This window comes from Macaca nemestrina, chromosome 10 (assembly GCF_043159975.1).
Source record: "Macaca nemestrina isolate mMacNem1 chromosome 10, mMacNem.hap1, whole genome shotgun sequence".
Lineage (NCBI taxonomy): Eukaryota > Metazoa > Chordata > Mammalia > Primates > Cercopithecidae > Macaca > Macaca nemestrina.
The window spans coordinates 37,460,823-37,475,438 of record NC_092134.1 but is presented as its reverse complement, the minus strand read 5'-3'; the positions used below and the strand labels follow the sequence as shown (position 1 = coordinate 37,475,438).

The window sequence follows — 14,616 nt, the reverse complement described above, 5'->3', positions numbered from 1 at the left end:
ATTTGGGTGGTTGAGGTATGAGAATCGCTTGAACCCAGAAGGTGGAGGTTGCAGTGAGTCTAGATTGTGCCACTGCACTCCAGGCTGGGCAACAAAGCAAGATTCTGTGTTAAAAAAAAGTCTCAGACACTAGGCAAGAATGTGTTAGCAAGATATGCTATCTTAATATATTTAATAGTAAATATAAAGCCATTTGAATATAGTAACAGTCTTTACTTAGGCAGTGCCATTTCCCTTTTTGTACAGGATGTATTTTCCTGTTATTTGAAAGACAGGGATGTCCAGAGTATACAGAGAGGGTGGGGAAGAGACCCAGGTGGACAGCTAGTCTCAATGCCTCACAAATAGACATCATCTCCCTCCCCCTGCCATTTACCGAGCATTGAATATGTGCTAGGTAATGTGCTGCATGCTTTTCAAACATCTTATTCCACGAGGAAGGTGGCAAGATCCCTATTTTACAGATGAGGAAACAAGTTTGGAGAGGTTAAGTCTCCTACGCAATAAGCCAGAAATGAAACTCACATAGGCCTGAGTCCAAAGCCTGTGCTCTCAACCATAGTGAAATGCTACCTTAAACTGATTTCTACTCAGTATTACTGCGTGACAAATGAACACAAGAGTCATTGAAGTGGCTAGAAACATCCCTTTTAGATGAATAAGGCAAGAAGGACCCACGAGAAAGGATTTCATATCATGATTTCTTCTTTCTGCTCTCTGCCTCTTTTTCTTATGGTGTAGTAACCCTACCTTTGCTCTACAAGCATCCTGTCCTCCCTGGGACATCCATCACCATCTACATCAGGAAAATCTAGCCCAAGACCAGAACACTGTGTTTAGTGTTATTATGTAAGACTAATGCTTTGTGCTTTCATTTATACACAATGTCATCAGTCAGGCCTCCCATTTTCTAAAATATTCTCTGAACTTAGTGTGAATAGGTTCTCAGAAGCATTCAGGGATTTCAGACTCACCATATGAATATTTCATTCCGCAGAATGCCTTGGCGTTTCCTAATATCTGTTCCTTACATTCGCATTTACCTACAGAAAGTAAACAAAAAATGGTGTTAGTTATTAGAAAAACAAAGAAAGAAAAAACAAGAGATCAGTAAGTGCATCTAGATAACACATCCCTTAAGCCTTGAGTGATGTGTACAACATAATCTGTAAGTACCAAGGAACCCCGAAAGTCATTCAAAAGAAGTAGAGTCTCTTTCTAAATTAAATTAGTTATCTTCCAATAAAGTATTCACCCAAGAGAAATACAGAAGGTAGAAACAATGCTATATTTCAATGCTTGTAATTGATGTTGTGATAAATACAGTCTAGTATTAATATTCCATGCTAATAGAAAGGAACAACTGAATGGAAAACAGTTGTCTTTCTGCAGTTAATGTTCACTACAACAAAAGTGAAATTAAATAAACTGGGCAGTCCCTTGAAGGTAATATTGTCCAATTTTTTTGTTGTTATCCATTTTAAAAGTATTTTTGAGCACCTTTGGTATGCAAGGCATGGTGCTTCGCACTTCAGCACCATACAGATAAGCAAGATACAATTCTTGCCTTAAGGCTTGCAATTCAGTAAGGTGAAGAAACCAAGTGTATAAAAAGTGATAAAGTGATAAGTGGTCTGGGAGAGGTACAATCTACTTGGGTGGAAGAGTCACATATGTTTGGGAAGATGGGGAAAAGCTTCTTGGATCAAGAAGGATTTAAAAGGGACTTTGAAGAATAAGTTGAGTATTTTCTCTCAATAGTCTAAATTATATATTGCCACTATTACGTGTGAGAGACTTGCTAGGCCGTGTGGAAGACTTTCAAAATGCCTTTGTGCATAGTTTATTTTATATATGTATGTATGTATATATTTATTTATTTATCTATCGAGAGGGAGTCTCGTTCTCTTGCCCAGGCTGGAGTGCAGTGGCTTGATCTCAGCTCATTGCAACCTCTGTCTCCCTGGTTCAAGCAATTCTCCTGCTTCAGCCTCCTGAGTAGCTAGGACTACAGATACACACCACCACGCCTGGCTAATTTGTATATTTTTAGTAGAAACGGAGGTTTACCATATTGGTCAGGCTGGTCTCAAACTCCTGACTTCAGGTGATCCACTTGCCTCGGCCTCCCAAAGTTCTGGGATTACAGGTGGGAGCCACTGGCATCCAGCCTGTACATAGTTTATACGTAGCAGGGGACCCCAAACCCCTGGCCGCGGACTGGTACTAGTTTGTGGCCTGTTAGGAACCGGGTCGCACAGCAGGAGGTGAGCAGCTGGAGAGTGAGCCGATTCTCATCTGTATTTACAGCCACTTCCCATCACTCACATTACCTCCTGCTCTGCCTCCTGTTAGATCGGCAGCGGCATTAGATGCTCATAAAAGTGCCCACCCTACTGTGAACTGTGCGTGTGAGGGCTCCAGGCTGTGCTCTCTTTATGATAATCTAATGCCTGATGGTCTGAGGTGGAGCAGCTTCAACCTGAAACCATCCCCTGCCCCTGCCATCCATGGAAAAACTGTCTTCCACGAAACCACTCCCTGGTGCCCAAAAGGTTGGGGATCACAGACATATAGCATTCTCATACTCATTTGTATATTCGTTTCCTCTCTAGACTGTGTCCCTTCAAGACAATAGTTATATCTTATCGACTTTACATTTCCGGAGCCTAGCATGGATAGGATTTTCACTCTTACTGATTTAACAATTAGATATACCTTTCCCCCTTTCCTCTCCCCTCCTGCCCTCATGTACTGTATTTCATAGGCACTGAGTGGTCAGAACAGCAGCTAGTGCTTACTGAGGAGCACTTGCTGTATACCAGGCTGTTTTAAGCATTTTACATTTATTTACTCATTTAAGATTCTCATAGGTAGAAATTTGGTAGGAATATAGAGATAAAAGAGTGAGCAGCCAGGTGTGGTGACTCATGCTTGTAATCCCCACACTTTGGGAGGTCAGAATGGGTGGACTGCTTGAGCCCAGGTGTCTAAGACCAGACTAGGTAATATAGTAAGGCCTTGTCTCTGTAATAAAGATTAAAAATTGTCGAGCACGCAGGCGCAGTGGTCGGGTCAGGGGAGCGGCTGGGGGCAGGCTGTGACTCTGGACTCTGTGAACCCCAGCCTGCACTGCTTCCCAAGCCCGCCGCCATGGCCGCCTGCAAACTGGTGCTGATCCAGCATGGTGAGAGCGCATGGAACTTGGAGACGACTGGTACGACTCCGATCTGAGCCCAGCGGGCCACCAGGACGTGAAGTGCGGCGGGCAGGCGCTGAGAGATGCTGGTTATGAATTTGACATCTGCTTCAACTCAGTGCAGAAGGGAGTGACCCGGACCTTCTGGATAGTGCTAGATGTCATTGATCAGATGTGGCCCGCCTGTAATGAGGACTTGGCGCCTCAATGAGCGGCATTATGGGGATCTGATCAATCTCAGTAAAGCAGAAACTGCTGCAAAGCATGGTGAGGCCCAGGTGAAGATCTGGAGGTGCTCCTACGATGTTCCACCACCTCTGTTGGAGCCCGACCATCCTTTCTACAGCAACATCAGTAAGGATCGCAAGTGTGCAGACCTCACAGAAGATCAGTTATCCTCCTGCAAGTCTGACGGACACTATTGCCAGAGCTCTGCCCTTTTGGAATAAATAGTTCCCCAGATCAAGGAAGGGAAACAGGCACTGATTGCAGCCCATGGCAACAGCCTCTGGGGCATTACCAAGCATCTGGAGGGTCTCTCTGAAGAGGCTATCATGGAGCTGAACCTACTGACTGGTATTCCCATCGTCTATGAATTGGACAAGAGCTCAAAGCCTGTCAGGAGCATGCAGTTCCTGGGGGATGAAGGGACTCTGTGTAAAGCCATAGAAGCTGTAGCTGCCCAGGGCAAGGCCAAGAAGTGAAGGCCGGCGGGCAGACTACTGTCCCCAGGAGCACCTTCCTTGCCCGGCGTGTCCCTCTGCCCCTCCCTCCTGCACACACCACACTGATCACATGTGTAGGCATCTTGAGCTGTAGCTGCAAATGGGGACCAGTGGCTCCCATTTTCATTTTAGCCATTTTTGTCTCCTGCACCCACTCCCTTTGTACATTCTAGTCAGAATAGCACTTCTAGGGCACGGGTTCTCAGTCCAAGCTGTGGAAAAACTCCCCTTGTCCAAGAGAGTTTAAAAGTAGTGACTTGGGTTTTTGTGAGTGCTTTGTTTACTAAGAACTTGTGGAGAGGAACCAGGCTAAGCCATGGCCAATGAGGAGAAGCAAGAAAGCCTGTCTGTCCCCAAGAGCCAGTCCTCTGCTCTTCTGTAGTCAGGCCACTGCCTGGGGGCTCTAGTCATTCCAGTGGAAGATGAATGTAACCTGCATCGTGATGTGACAGCTGTTTCCTCCCTGACCCCAGAGGAGATGGCTCTAGAAGGTTGGGATCAATCCTGAATTTGGTTTAGGTGTTACATTTACTTTTATTTTAAAAAAAAAGAAGTATAGTATACGTAAATAATACAAAACAGGAACCCTTCTGGGGTCTCTCGTGGTGGATGAAATAGTCCCACATGTGGTCATCAGAAAATAAGCCATTCCTCACACCAACATGGGATAAGCCTCTTGACCTCAGAGGAGTAGGAGCGCTTCCTGCTGTGTGTTTTAGAATCCCTCTGCTGCCTCTTGGTTGAAAGCTGTTTTTATGGAAACTTATGGGAGGTATATAGGTAGGTAGATTTTTTTTTCAGTGCTTGGAACACTTTTGTTAAAAAAAGGTGCCCAGAAGCACTGTTCTATACTCAATGCAGGAAACTGAATAAAGTCCTCCTCAATCTGGCACTCATCCAGATGAATTTCAGAGACTCTCTGGGGTCATTACAGACCTAACAGCTGCTGTGGACATGAGTCTGGAGTCATTCTGGTGCCAGCACTTTATGTGCTTGGCTGGAATGCTGCCAACTCTCTAATAACACGCATGATGGGCTTAGTGAATGTCCTATAGTCCTAAAAACCGGATTATTACAGATTTGGTTTCGCAAACTTGGAGAATTATAAAAAGTCATTGTGTGATTAGAAAAATAGAAGAACACTTTTAAAAGTGGCTATTAAAGTTAAAATCATAAAATTCCAGACTATGTAGCATTAAAGCAAAAAAAGTTCATAGTAAAGACTTGTTTTACTTTTTAAATGCTGAAAAGATAAACATGATAACTTCATGTTGCCTTATCTTTCCCACCTTCTTTCCTGTTGTGATTGAACGTGAAGCCATTAGGAAAATTATCATATGATTATGTTAAGTGAAAAAACCATGATACAGATGGGCAAATAACCTTGTCTCTCAGATTTCGGTTCTTGATTCTTGAGGGGTCCATATGTTCTCTATGAGAAGGTTTTAAAACTGTGATTTCTCTCTGATCTAAAATGTGGATTGATGGGTGGATAGAATTTAGGTGGCTGATATGTAAGTGTGCAACTTTTAAAACTTTTCTGGATGTCTGAAAATTTTCATAATAAAATGTTGGGAAAACTATCACAGACATTCTCAATCAACACAACTTTGTGAATTCATACTTTAGCACATCCTGAGCTCCAAGCATATAGCAATATTAGATAAAGGATGGAAAAAGACATAGCCTACATCAAAAACTAGATATGCATCTCTGTGGACTAGAAATGAATGTTTTCAGTTTGTTGATACTTCTTGAATTAAAAAAATTTTTTAAAAAGAAAAGAAATAAATGAATATGCATTCAGGGGATGGATTCTGAAATAATAGGTCTTTGGGATCTGCTTTCAGAATGAGGCAGCAGCGGTCAGGAGTTCAGATACAAAGGAGTTAATATGACAAAAAAAGAGATCACAGTCAGACCCACTTTTTTTTTTTTTTTTTGACGGAGTCTGGCTCTGTCGCCCAGGCTAGAGTGCAGTGGCGCCATCTCGGCTCACTGCAAGCTATGCCTCCCGGGTTCACGCCATTCTCCTGCCTCAGCCTCCCAGTAGCTGGGATTATAGGCGCCCGCCACCACGCCCAGCTAATTTTTTGTATTTTTAGTAGAGACGGGGTTTCACCGTGTTAGCCAGGATGGTCTCCATCTCCTGACCTCACGATCCACCCGCCTTGGCCTCCCAAAGTGCTGGGATTATAGATGTGAGCCACCGTGCCCGGCCAGACTCACTTTTTAAAGACAGAGATTGGGTAAGGCTCTCCTTGCTAATGAAAGGAGGCTGGGAAAAAACAACAAACCAACCACATACACAAAATCCCAAACTATTATTCATGGCCATTTGATGAAATTCTTAAAAAGGGCTCTGCATTTCATCCAGCATCTAGTCCTGCAAATTATGTAGCTAGTCCTTAAGTCACCTAGAAATGAATCCAAGTTGCCCTCCTGGTTTTCAAAGAATAGATATAATACAATGAAATTAGATTAGAGATCATCAGTTAAAAAATACCGTTTTTTGGTTTTTTTTTGTTTTTGAGATGGAGTCTCCCTTGTCACCCAGGCTGGAGTGCAATAGCCTGATCTCAGTTTACTGCAACCTCTGCATTCCAGGTTCAAGTGATTCTCCTGCCTTAGCCTCCCAAGTAGTTGGGATTACAGGCACGTGCCACCACACCCAGATAATTTTTTTTGTATTTTTTAGTAGAGATGGGGTTTTGTCATGTTGGCCAGGCTGGTCTTCAACTCTTGACCTCAGGTGATCCACTCACTTCAGCCTCCCAAAGTGCTGGGATTGCAGGTGTAAGCCACCGTGCCCAGCCCCGGGTAAAAAAAAAATTCTAAAACTCTAATGTTTGAACAATTAAATATCCTAGACAACTCAATGGATTAAAGAGAAATTCTTAATGGTAATTAGAAAAACATTAGAACTTGAATGATAATGAAGATACTACATATAAAGGCCAATGGGATCCAGATAAAGAGATCTTATAAGGAAATGTATAACCTTAAGAGAACTTGTTAAAAATAAGAAAGACTAAAAGTAAACGAGTTAATAATCACTGGACTCACAAAGGTAGAAAAGGAATAAAAAAGTAAACTTAAAGAAAACATAAAAAAAGAAATAATAAAGATAAGAGCAGAATTAGGGAAATAAAGAAAAATTAAATAGATTGATCAAGTTAACCAAAAGTTAACCTTTGAGAAAAGCAAATTAAGATCAGTATAAGACAATAAGAAAAAGACACAGATAAGCTTAGGGACAAAAAGAAGATTAAGGACAGATTGAGTAAAGGTTTAATAAATTATGAGTGAATACTATGTATAACTCTATGCCAATACAATTTTTTTTTATTAAAATAATTGGTGGCTGGGCAAGGTGGCTCACGCCTGTAATCCCAGCACTTTGTGAGAGTGAGGTGGGTGGATCACGCGGTCAGGAGATCGAGACCATCTTGGCTAACACTGTGAAACCCCATCTCTACTAAAAGTACAAAAAAATTAGCTGGACGTGGTGGCACATGCCTGTAGTCCCAGCTACTTGGGAGGCTGAGAATTGCTTGAACCCGGGAGGTAGAGGTTGCAGTTAGCCAAGATTGTGCCACTGCACTCCAGCCTGGGTGACAGAGCGAGACTCCATCTCAAAAAAAAAAAAAAAAAAAGAATTGGCAATTTTCTAGAAAACTTTGATTACCAACACCAGATCACAAATAAAATAAATTAATAACCATGACAGATGTCGAATCAGTAATACTTTCATCTACTCATAGACATTGTGTCTCGATGGTTTTGTAGATAAATTCTAACAAAAATTCAAGTAACAGATGATTCTATTCTTATATAAATAATTGCAGAGAGTAGAAAAAAAAATAGTGGGTAAGGGGACCTCCTAACTTACTCAAATATACAATGCAATACATTAAATTATAGACCAATATCAATTATAAACATCAATACGAAAATCCTAAGCAAGCAAATAAACAAATAAAAGACAAAAACCCTAGCAGATCAAATTCAGCAATGTATGAATAAAAATACATCGCAGCAAATAAAACTTATCCTAGGACTAAAAGAATGCTTGATAATAATTGCCATTCTGACAAACAACAGATGCTGGCAAGGCTGTGGAGTAATAGGAATGCTTTTACACTGTTTGCAGAAGTGTAAATTAGTTCAGCCATTGTGGAAGACAGTGTGGTGATTCCTCAAGGATCTAGAACCAGAAATAGCATTTGGCCTGGCAATCCCATTACTAGGTTCATATACAAAGGATTATAAATCATTCTGCTATAAAGACACATGCACGTGTATGTTTATTGCAGCACTATTTACAATAGCAAAGACTTGAAGCCAACCCAAATGCCCATCAAAGATAGACTGGATAAAGAAAATGTGACACATATACACAATGGAATACTATGCAGCCATAAAAAAGGATGAGTTCGTGTCCTTTGCAGGGACATGGATGAAGCTGGAAGCCATCATTCTCAGTAAACTAACACAGGAACAGAAAACCAAATACCACATGTTCTCACTCATAAGTGGGAGTTGAACAATGAGAACACACGGACACAGGTAGGGGAACAACACACACTGGGGCCTATCAGGGGTGTGGGGGATGAGGGGAGGGAGAGCATTAGGACAAATACCTAATGTGTGCAGGGCTTAAAACCTAGATGAGGGGTTGATAGGTGCAGCAAACCACTATGACACATGTATACCTATGTAACAAACCTGCACACTCTGCACATGTATCCCAGAAGTTAAAAAAAAAAAGAATAGTTTGATAGCAGAAAAAAATTATTTTCAAATACCACATTGATAGATTACAGGAGAAAAACTGTCTGATTTTCTCAAAAGATGCAGATAAGGAATTCAACTAAACACAAAACTCATTAATAATAAAATTAGAAATAGAAGAGAATGACATTTATTTGATAAAGGCTACCTATCAAAAATCAATATCAAGTTTTATAGTGGTGAAATTTCAAACTATTTCCATCAAATTTGGGAAAACATTGTACTGGAGTCAAAAAAAATGAGGCATGAGAACTACATAAGTAAGACAAAACTGTCCTTATTTGTCAATAACATGATGGCCTACATTAGAAAATCCAAGATAATCCATACACACTGGAATCAGTAAACAAGTTCAGCAAAGTCGCTGGATACAAGCTCAAAACACACACACACACACACACACACACACACACACACACACAAAGAGTACTCCTTTATATCATTTTAAAAATTCAGGTAAAGAACACTTTCCCAATAGCAATAAAATCTAAAGGTATCTAGGAGTAAATCTAATCAAAGACAGGTCAAACCATTTTGGAGAAAAGTGACAAATGCTATTGAAAGGCCTTAAAGAGGACCTTAATATATAGAATGGTATCTTCACGTCTGGGACTACTCAATATTACAAAGCTATCACTTTTTTCAAAATGATCTATAAAGTCAATGCAATTGCAATAAAAATCCCAACAGAGGCTTTTGTGGGATTTAATAAACTTAATCTAAAATTCACACAAAAGGCAAAGAACTGATAGCTAAGATAATTTTAAGAAAGAACAATGTAATGAAGGGACTTGCCATATCAGATATCAGGACTCATTATAAAACTACAATAATATATTGTGGTGTTGGCTCATGAAACATGATAGAAAGACAAGATACAGATCCATTCATATATAGACACTTGATATATGATAAGGTAGCATTACAAATAATGGCCTCAGCCACTCATTCCCATGACCACATCTTAGACATCGCCATTATCAATAACTGCTACTCTTCCAATCTCAATTTCAAGCATCCCATTCTTTGACCTCTACATCCTATCCTAGCTTGCTTCCAACTTCAACCATCCTTTTAAACCCTATAATCCTTGATCCTACCTCATTTCACCCTCATATCCCTGTTTACCCAGTTTAAATTCCACGAGCAGTTATTGCCCTCTTGCTTCATTCTCGCTTGGAAAAACCTCAACCCAGCTTAAAGCCATCTCTTTGTGTATGCCTACATCCACAACGCTGAATGTGACTAGGGAGAACACACAACCATGCTGACTGGTGTTACTCTAAATGCCACACCTCTGCTTGAAATGCTCCAATGGCTTCTATCCAGGTGAAATGAGGACCAGGTGAAAGCCAAGGTCCTCACAGTGGCCTCTGCAGCCTCGTTACATTTCCTCTTCCACGTGTCTTCCCAGCTTACTCTGCTCCAGCCACACTGGCCTTGCTGTTTCCTGAACTCCTCCTCAGGGCTTTAAAGACTTGCTATATCTTCTGCCTAAACTCCCTTTCCTCTGCCACCTGTATAGCTATCTTTCTTACCTCCTTTAGATTTTTTTTCCCCCTCAAATGTCACGTTCATAGGGCTTACCCTGACCACCTTATTTAAAAGTATGTTCCTCTAAAATATATCTTATCCCCTGTCCCTGCATTATTTTTCTATTATACTAAACATTTATTATACTAAATATTTTATTTGTTTATTAGCTGTTTTCCTTCACTAGAAGGTAGGAGACACAGAGGCAGGGATTTAATCTGTTTTGTTCACTTACTTTATTTACAGTACTGCCACATGACAGAGGTACTTAAGAAGTATCTGTTGGAGGAATGAATAAATTTATAAAGAACTACTACAAATTAGTAAGAAAATTACAGATAGGAAATTCACGGAAAAGGAAACCTGAATGGCCAAGAATAAAGACAGGTACTTCTATAACCGTTTAAACTGTGAACATTTAAAACTGTGAAAACCATTCTTAGGGCAGCAGCCCGCAAGCTATAGAAAAGCAGGTGGCTGACTTGGCCTGAGGGCTGCGGTTTGCCAGCACCTGGCCTGGTGACACACCTTCTCAAGCGCACAAAGTCACCTACAAGAGAACATTCAGGGCAGTGTTATTTATAATGGTGGAAAATTAGAAATTGGAGATATCCTAAATGGCAAACAAATGAGAGAATAAAAATGGTATATTCATATAACCGCTTTTATATGAATTTTTTTTGAGATGGATAAACCTCAAAACACTACATAAACAGGTAAAAAATGTTTTGCTTATTTACATTTCAGAGATGGCCTCTTGCTATGCTGCCCTGGAGTTCTGCGGCTATTTACAGGTGCTATTATGGTGCATTACAGCCTCAGACTTCTGGGCTCAAGTGATCCTCCTGCTTTAGCTTCCTGAGTAGCTGGTACTACAGGTGCACACCACCAAGCCTGGCTACCAAAAACATTTTAAAAGAGTAGAGAAGATATCATGATGTGCATGGAATTCTGAAATACTCAATATATATATAAGTAATAAAATAGTAAAAACGTGAAAGTGGATGATCAACACCAAGTCCACCATTATGGTTATTCTGTGGACAAAGGGAGGCAACTGGGCTTGTGTCTGGGTACATCAGGGACTTCAAAAGCATCTGTAACATTTTATAACTTAAATGAGAACATGAAGCAATTATGGCAAAGTGTGTGATTTGCTAACCCTTTGAAGGTGTGTGTATGGGTGCTCATTGCATAACATTTTTACTATTTGTAATGTTTCATAATAAAATATATTTAACTTGCTGTGAGTTTAATTTGGAGCATTTGCTGAGCACTTTATATCCAAGTGTTGACACAAGATTTCATGCCCACATTTGAGTTCGTGTTAAGGAACAAGTCAGCACTAAATACAATAACTTGCTTTTCTACAAGAAAAGAATAGGGGCAAGATGAACACAGAAACTGAGAATTCATACCACCATCACGGCATGCCCTTTAAAAGAAGAAACAGAACAATATCATAGGGAAATTGAGTCAGAAGAAATAGGAGCCCATATTGAGTAAACTCAAAGAGCTTTATTTATGTAGTGAGCAGTGTTTTGGCTTTGGTACACATCATTTTTCATATTCAGTTAATGTCATTAATTTGAATTTTTTGGCTTCATTATTTGGCTTATATTTAGTTTGTAAAATTACTTTTGCTTTCTAATTGTAAAAAAGCTATAAATATAAGGAGTTCACATCTGGCTTTTGCTTTGTACCTATTAAGTTAAGCTAGGTTTCTAAGAATATTTTTCCTTTCAACGGATCTGTACATTTCCAAACCTAATGTATTCAGTAGGCACTTTTCTTTTTTTCTTTTTTGAAACAAGGTCTTGCTCTGTCACCCAGGCTGCAGTGCAGTGGCATGATCACAGCTCACTGCAGCCTTGACGGCTCAAGTGATCCTCCCACCTTAGCCTCTCAAGTAGCTGGGACTACAGGTGTGTGCCAACACACTGGGCTTTTCATTTTTGTAGAGATAACTCTTGCTATGTTCCCCAGGATGGTCTTGAACTCTCAGGCTTAAGCAATCCTTCTGCCTTGGCCTCCCAAAATGCTGGGATTATACTCACCCCACTCAATAGGCTCTTAACTGTGTTTTAGAGTGAGAAAAACATACTAAAGTATTAACAGTGGAATAATGAAATTTTTGGTGACCTTTTTTTTTTTTTACTATGATGTTTTACATTTTCCAAATTTTCTATACCAACTACATATATCACTCTAATCATCAGAAAACAAACAGAAATGTGTTAAAATACCCCTTAGCTATATTTCACAGTTTCATGCTTATGGGGGTCACTATTTTATTACACCATTAAACCCCAGAACTAAAGCGTTCCCCTCATAGGATCCAAAAGCTGGACCCCAGTTTGTCACATATCACTGTTACACAAGACCAGACCTGAAAATACGACGCCTGGTTACATCCATCTCACCTGAGTGCAGAAGCGCAGAAAACCCTTGTGCATCCTCCCACTCCCAGGCTGGTTCGCTCTTATTGTGCACGGGACGGAAGTCAGGAACTTCGTGATACCAGTCTATGTCTGTGTTGCTAACAAAATAGAAAATGATAAAGAACATATTGAGGAATTTTTTAGAACTTGTATAGAAATGAATCTATAGAGATTTAAACCTTATCTTCTACCTTCCCATTTTTCCTTTTTCCAGAAATATTCCACAATAAGGAACTATTGTGAAGACAAATAATTTATTCCGCAAAATGAACTAGATGATCTCTAGAATCTTGCAAGAACAAATTACTTGAGTTTGTAATTTGACAAAAATTCTTGGTTTTGTTTTGTTTTGTTTTAAAACAGAGTTTTACTCTTGTTGCCCAGGCTGTAGTGCAATGGTGCAATCTTGGCTCACTGCAAACTCTGCCTCCCGGGTTCAAGCGATTCTCCTGCCTCAGCCTCCTGAATAGCTGGGATTACTGGCACCTACTACCATGCCCAGCTAATCTTTTTTTTTTTTTTTTTTTTTTTTTTAGTAGAGATGGGGTTTCATCATGTTGGGCAGGCTGATCTCGAACTCCTGACTTCAAGTGATCCACCTGCCTCAACCTCCCAAAGTGTTGGGATTATAGGTGTGAGCCACTGTGCCTGGTCTGACAAAAATTCTGTAAAAGGGATGTGCAAATATATTTTTGCTTCATTAACAGAATGCAAGATTTTCCAATCACTATAGGTTTTCAAAAGAGTCTGAAATACATGCAGCTGAGAGCAAGAGCCATGCACATTCACCTGCTGCTGCAGTCTCCAGTGATAGGGTCGCAGCTCCCCGCACAGTCACATGGTCGACAGCCATAGTCTCCGAAGCCCCAGTATCCCACCATGCACCTGTCACAATGTCGCCCTGCCACCCCAGGCTTGCAGGGGCAGTCACCATTGCTGGGGTCGCAGAAGGTCACTGAGTTGGCAGGAAGGACAGCTGATCCTACTGGATGGCAGGAACATGCTACAATAGAGAGGACAGAGAGGACACGCAAGGACCATGAGTGACTGTAGATCACCTGTGTGAACATTAGGCTTGACCATCCCCAAGTGGCTTCCCTTTACCACACAGCATATTTCTGAGACTCCTCCTTTAGCCAGTGAGTGTATGCTCAGAGAATGAAAGCTAATTAAATGACAGATAAGCGAGATATAATCAGAAAAGCATGTCTGCTGCAAAAATAAACACATAATTTATCCTAATATGGAAGGCATGAAATATGAATGCCCTTTGGTTGGGGTGATGAGGACGAACCAGCAAAGAGGCAGAGTGGAAGGATTCAGTAAGAAAGGAAAAAACATCGCGAGAATATAGTGTTCTGGAAGCCAAACAAAGAAGGTTTCAAGAAGGAGGGCTGCATCGGCTATGGCAGACGTTGAAAGGTCAAAGAAGATGGGGCATGTGATGGAGTATTGCATTGAACGGCATGAAGGCTGCTGCTGTTCTTCACAGGAGGAGTTTCAGTGTAATACACAGTGAGATGGAACCCAGTGGAAGAGGATTCAGGGGAGAATGGGAATAGAGGAATTCGAGCATGCGAACAGCAGCTCTTTTGAGGAGCTTTTCTTTCTTTTTTTTTTTGAGAGAGGGTCTCACTCTATCACCAAGTCCAGAGTGCAGTGGTATCCCCATGGCTCACTGCAGCCTCAACCTCCTGAGCTCAAGCGATCCTCCTGCCTTAGTCTCCCGAGTAGGTGGGACTACAAGCTGGCACCATCATGCCCGGCTAATTAAAAAATTTTTTTTTTTTTTTGTAGAGGCAAGGTCTTGCTATGTTGCCCAGGCTGGTCTCAAACTCCTGGCCTCAAACAATCCTCTCACCTTGGCCTCCCAAGTACTGGGCTACAGGTGTGAGACACTGTGCCCGGCCACAAGTCCTTAATA

General features: G+C 40.9%; 1 protein-coding gene, 1 long non-coding RNA gene and 1 pseudogene across 4 annotated transcripts in view; 2 read left to right on the top strand and 1 right to left on the bottom strand.

The window, feature by feature from the left end:
• Nucleotides 1-14,616, bottom strand: part of LOC105483672 (netrin 4) — a 121,813-nt gene that overhangs the window by 11,383 nt on the left and 95,814 nt on the right. For all 3 annotated transcript variants that reach the window (XM_011744644.2, XM_011744642.3, XM_011744643.3), the window contains exons 6-8: nucleotides 13,482-13,695; nucleotides 12,675-12,790; nucleotides 975-1,043 (exon numbers count right to left, since the gene is read on the bottom strand). In XM_011744644.2, the coding sequence (XP_011742946.1) occupies nucleotides 975-1,043; nucleotides 12,675-12,790; nucleotides 13,482-13,695 (399 nt within the window). The remainder of the gene's footprint in view (nucleotides 1-974; nucleotides 1,044-12,674; nucleotides 12,791-13,481; nucleotides 13,696-14,616) is intronic.
• The window catches only part of LOC105483671 (uncharacterized), a 154,995-nt gene that overhangs the window by 116,342 nt on the left and 24,037 nt on the right, over nucleotides 1-14,616 (top strand). The gene's annotated exons all lie outside the window — the stretch shown is intronic.
• On the top strand, nucleotides 3,024-5,556 carry LOC105483669 (phosphoglycerate mutase 1-like; annotated as a pseudogene).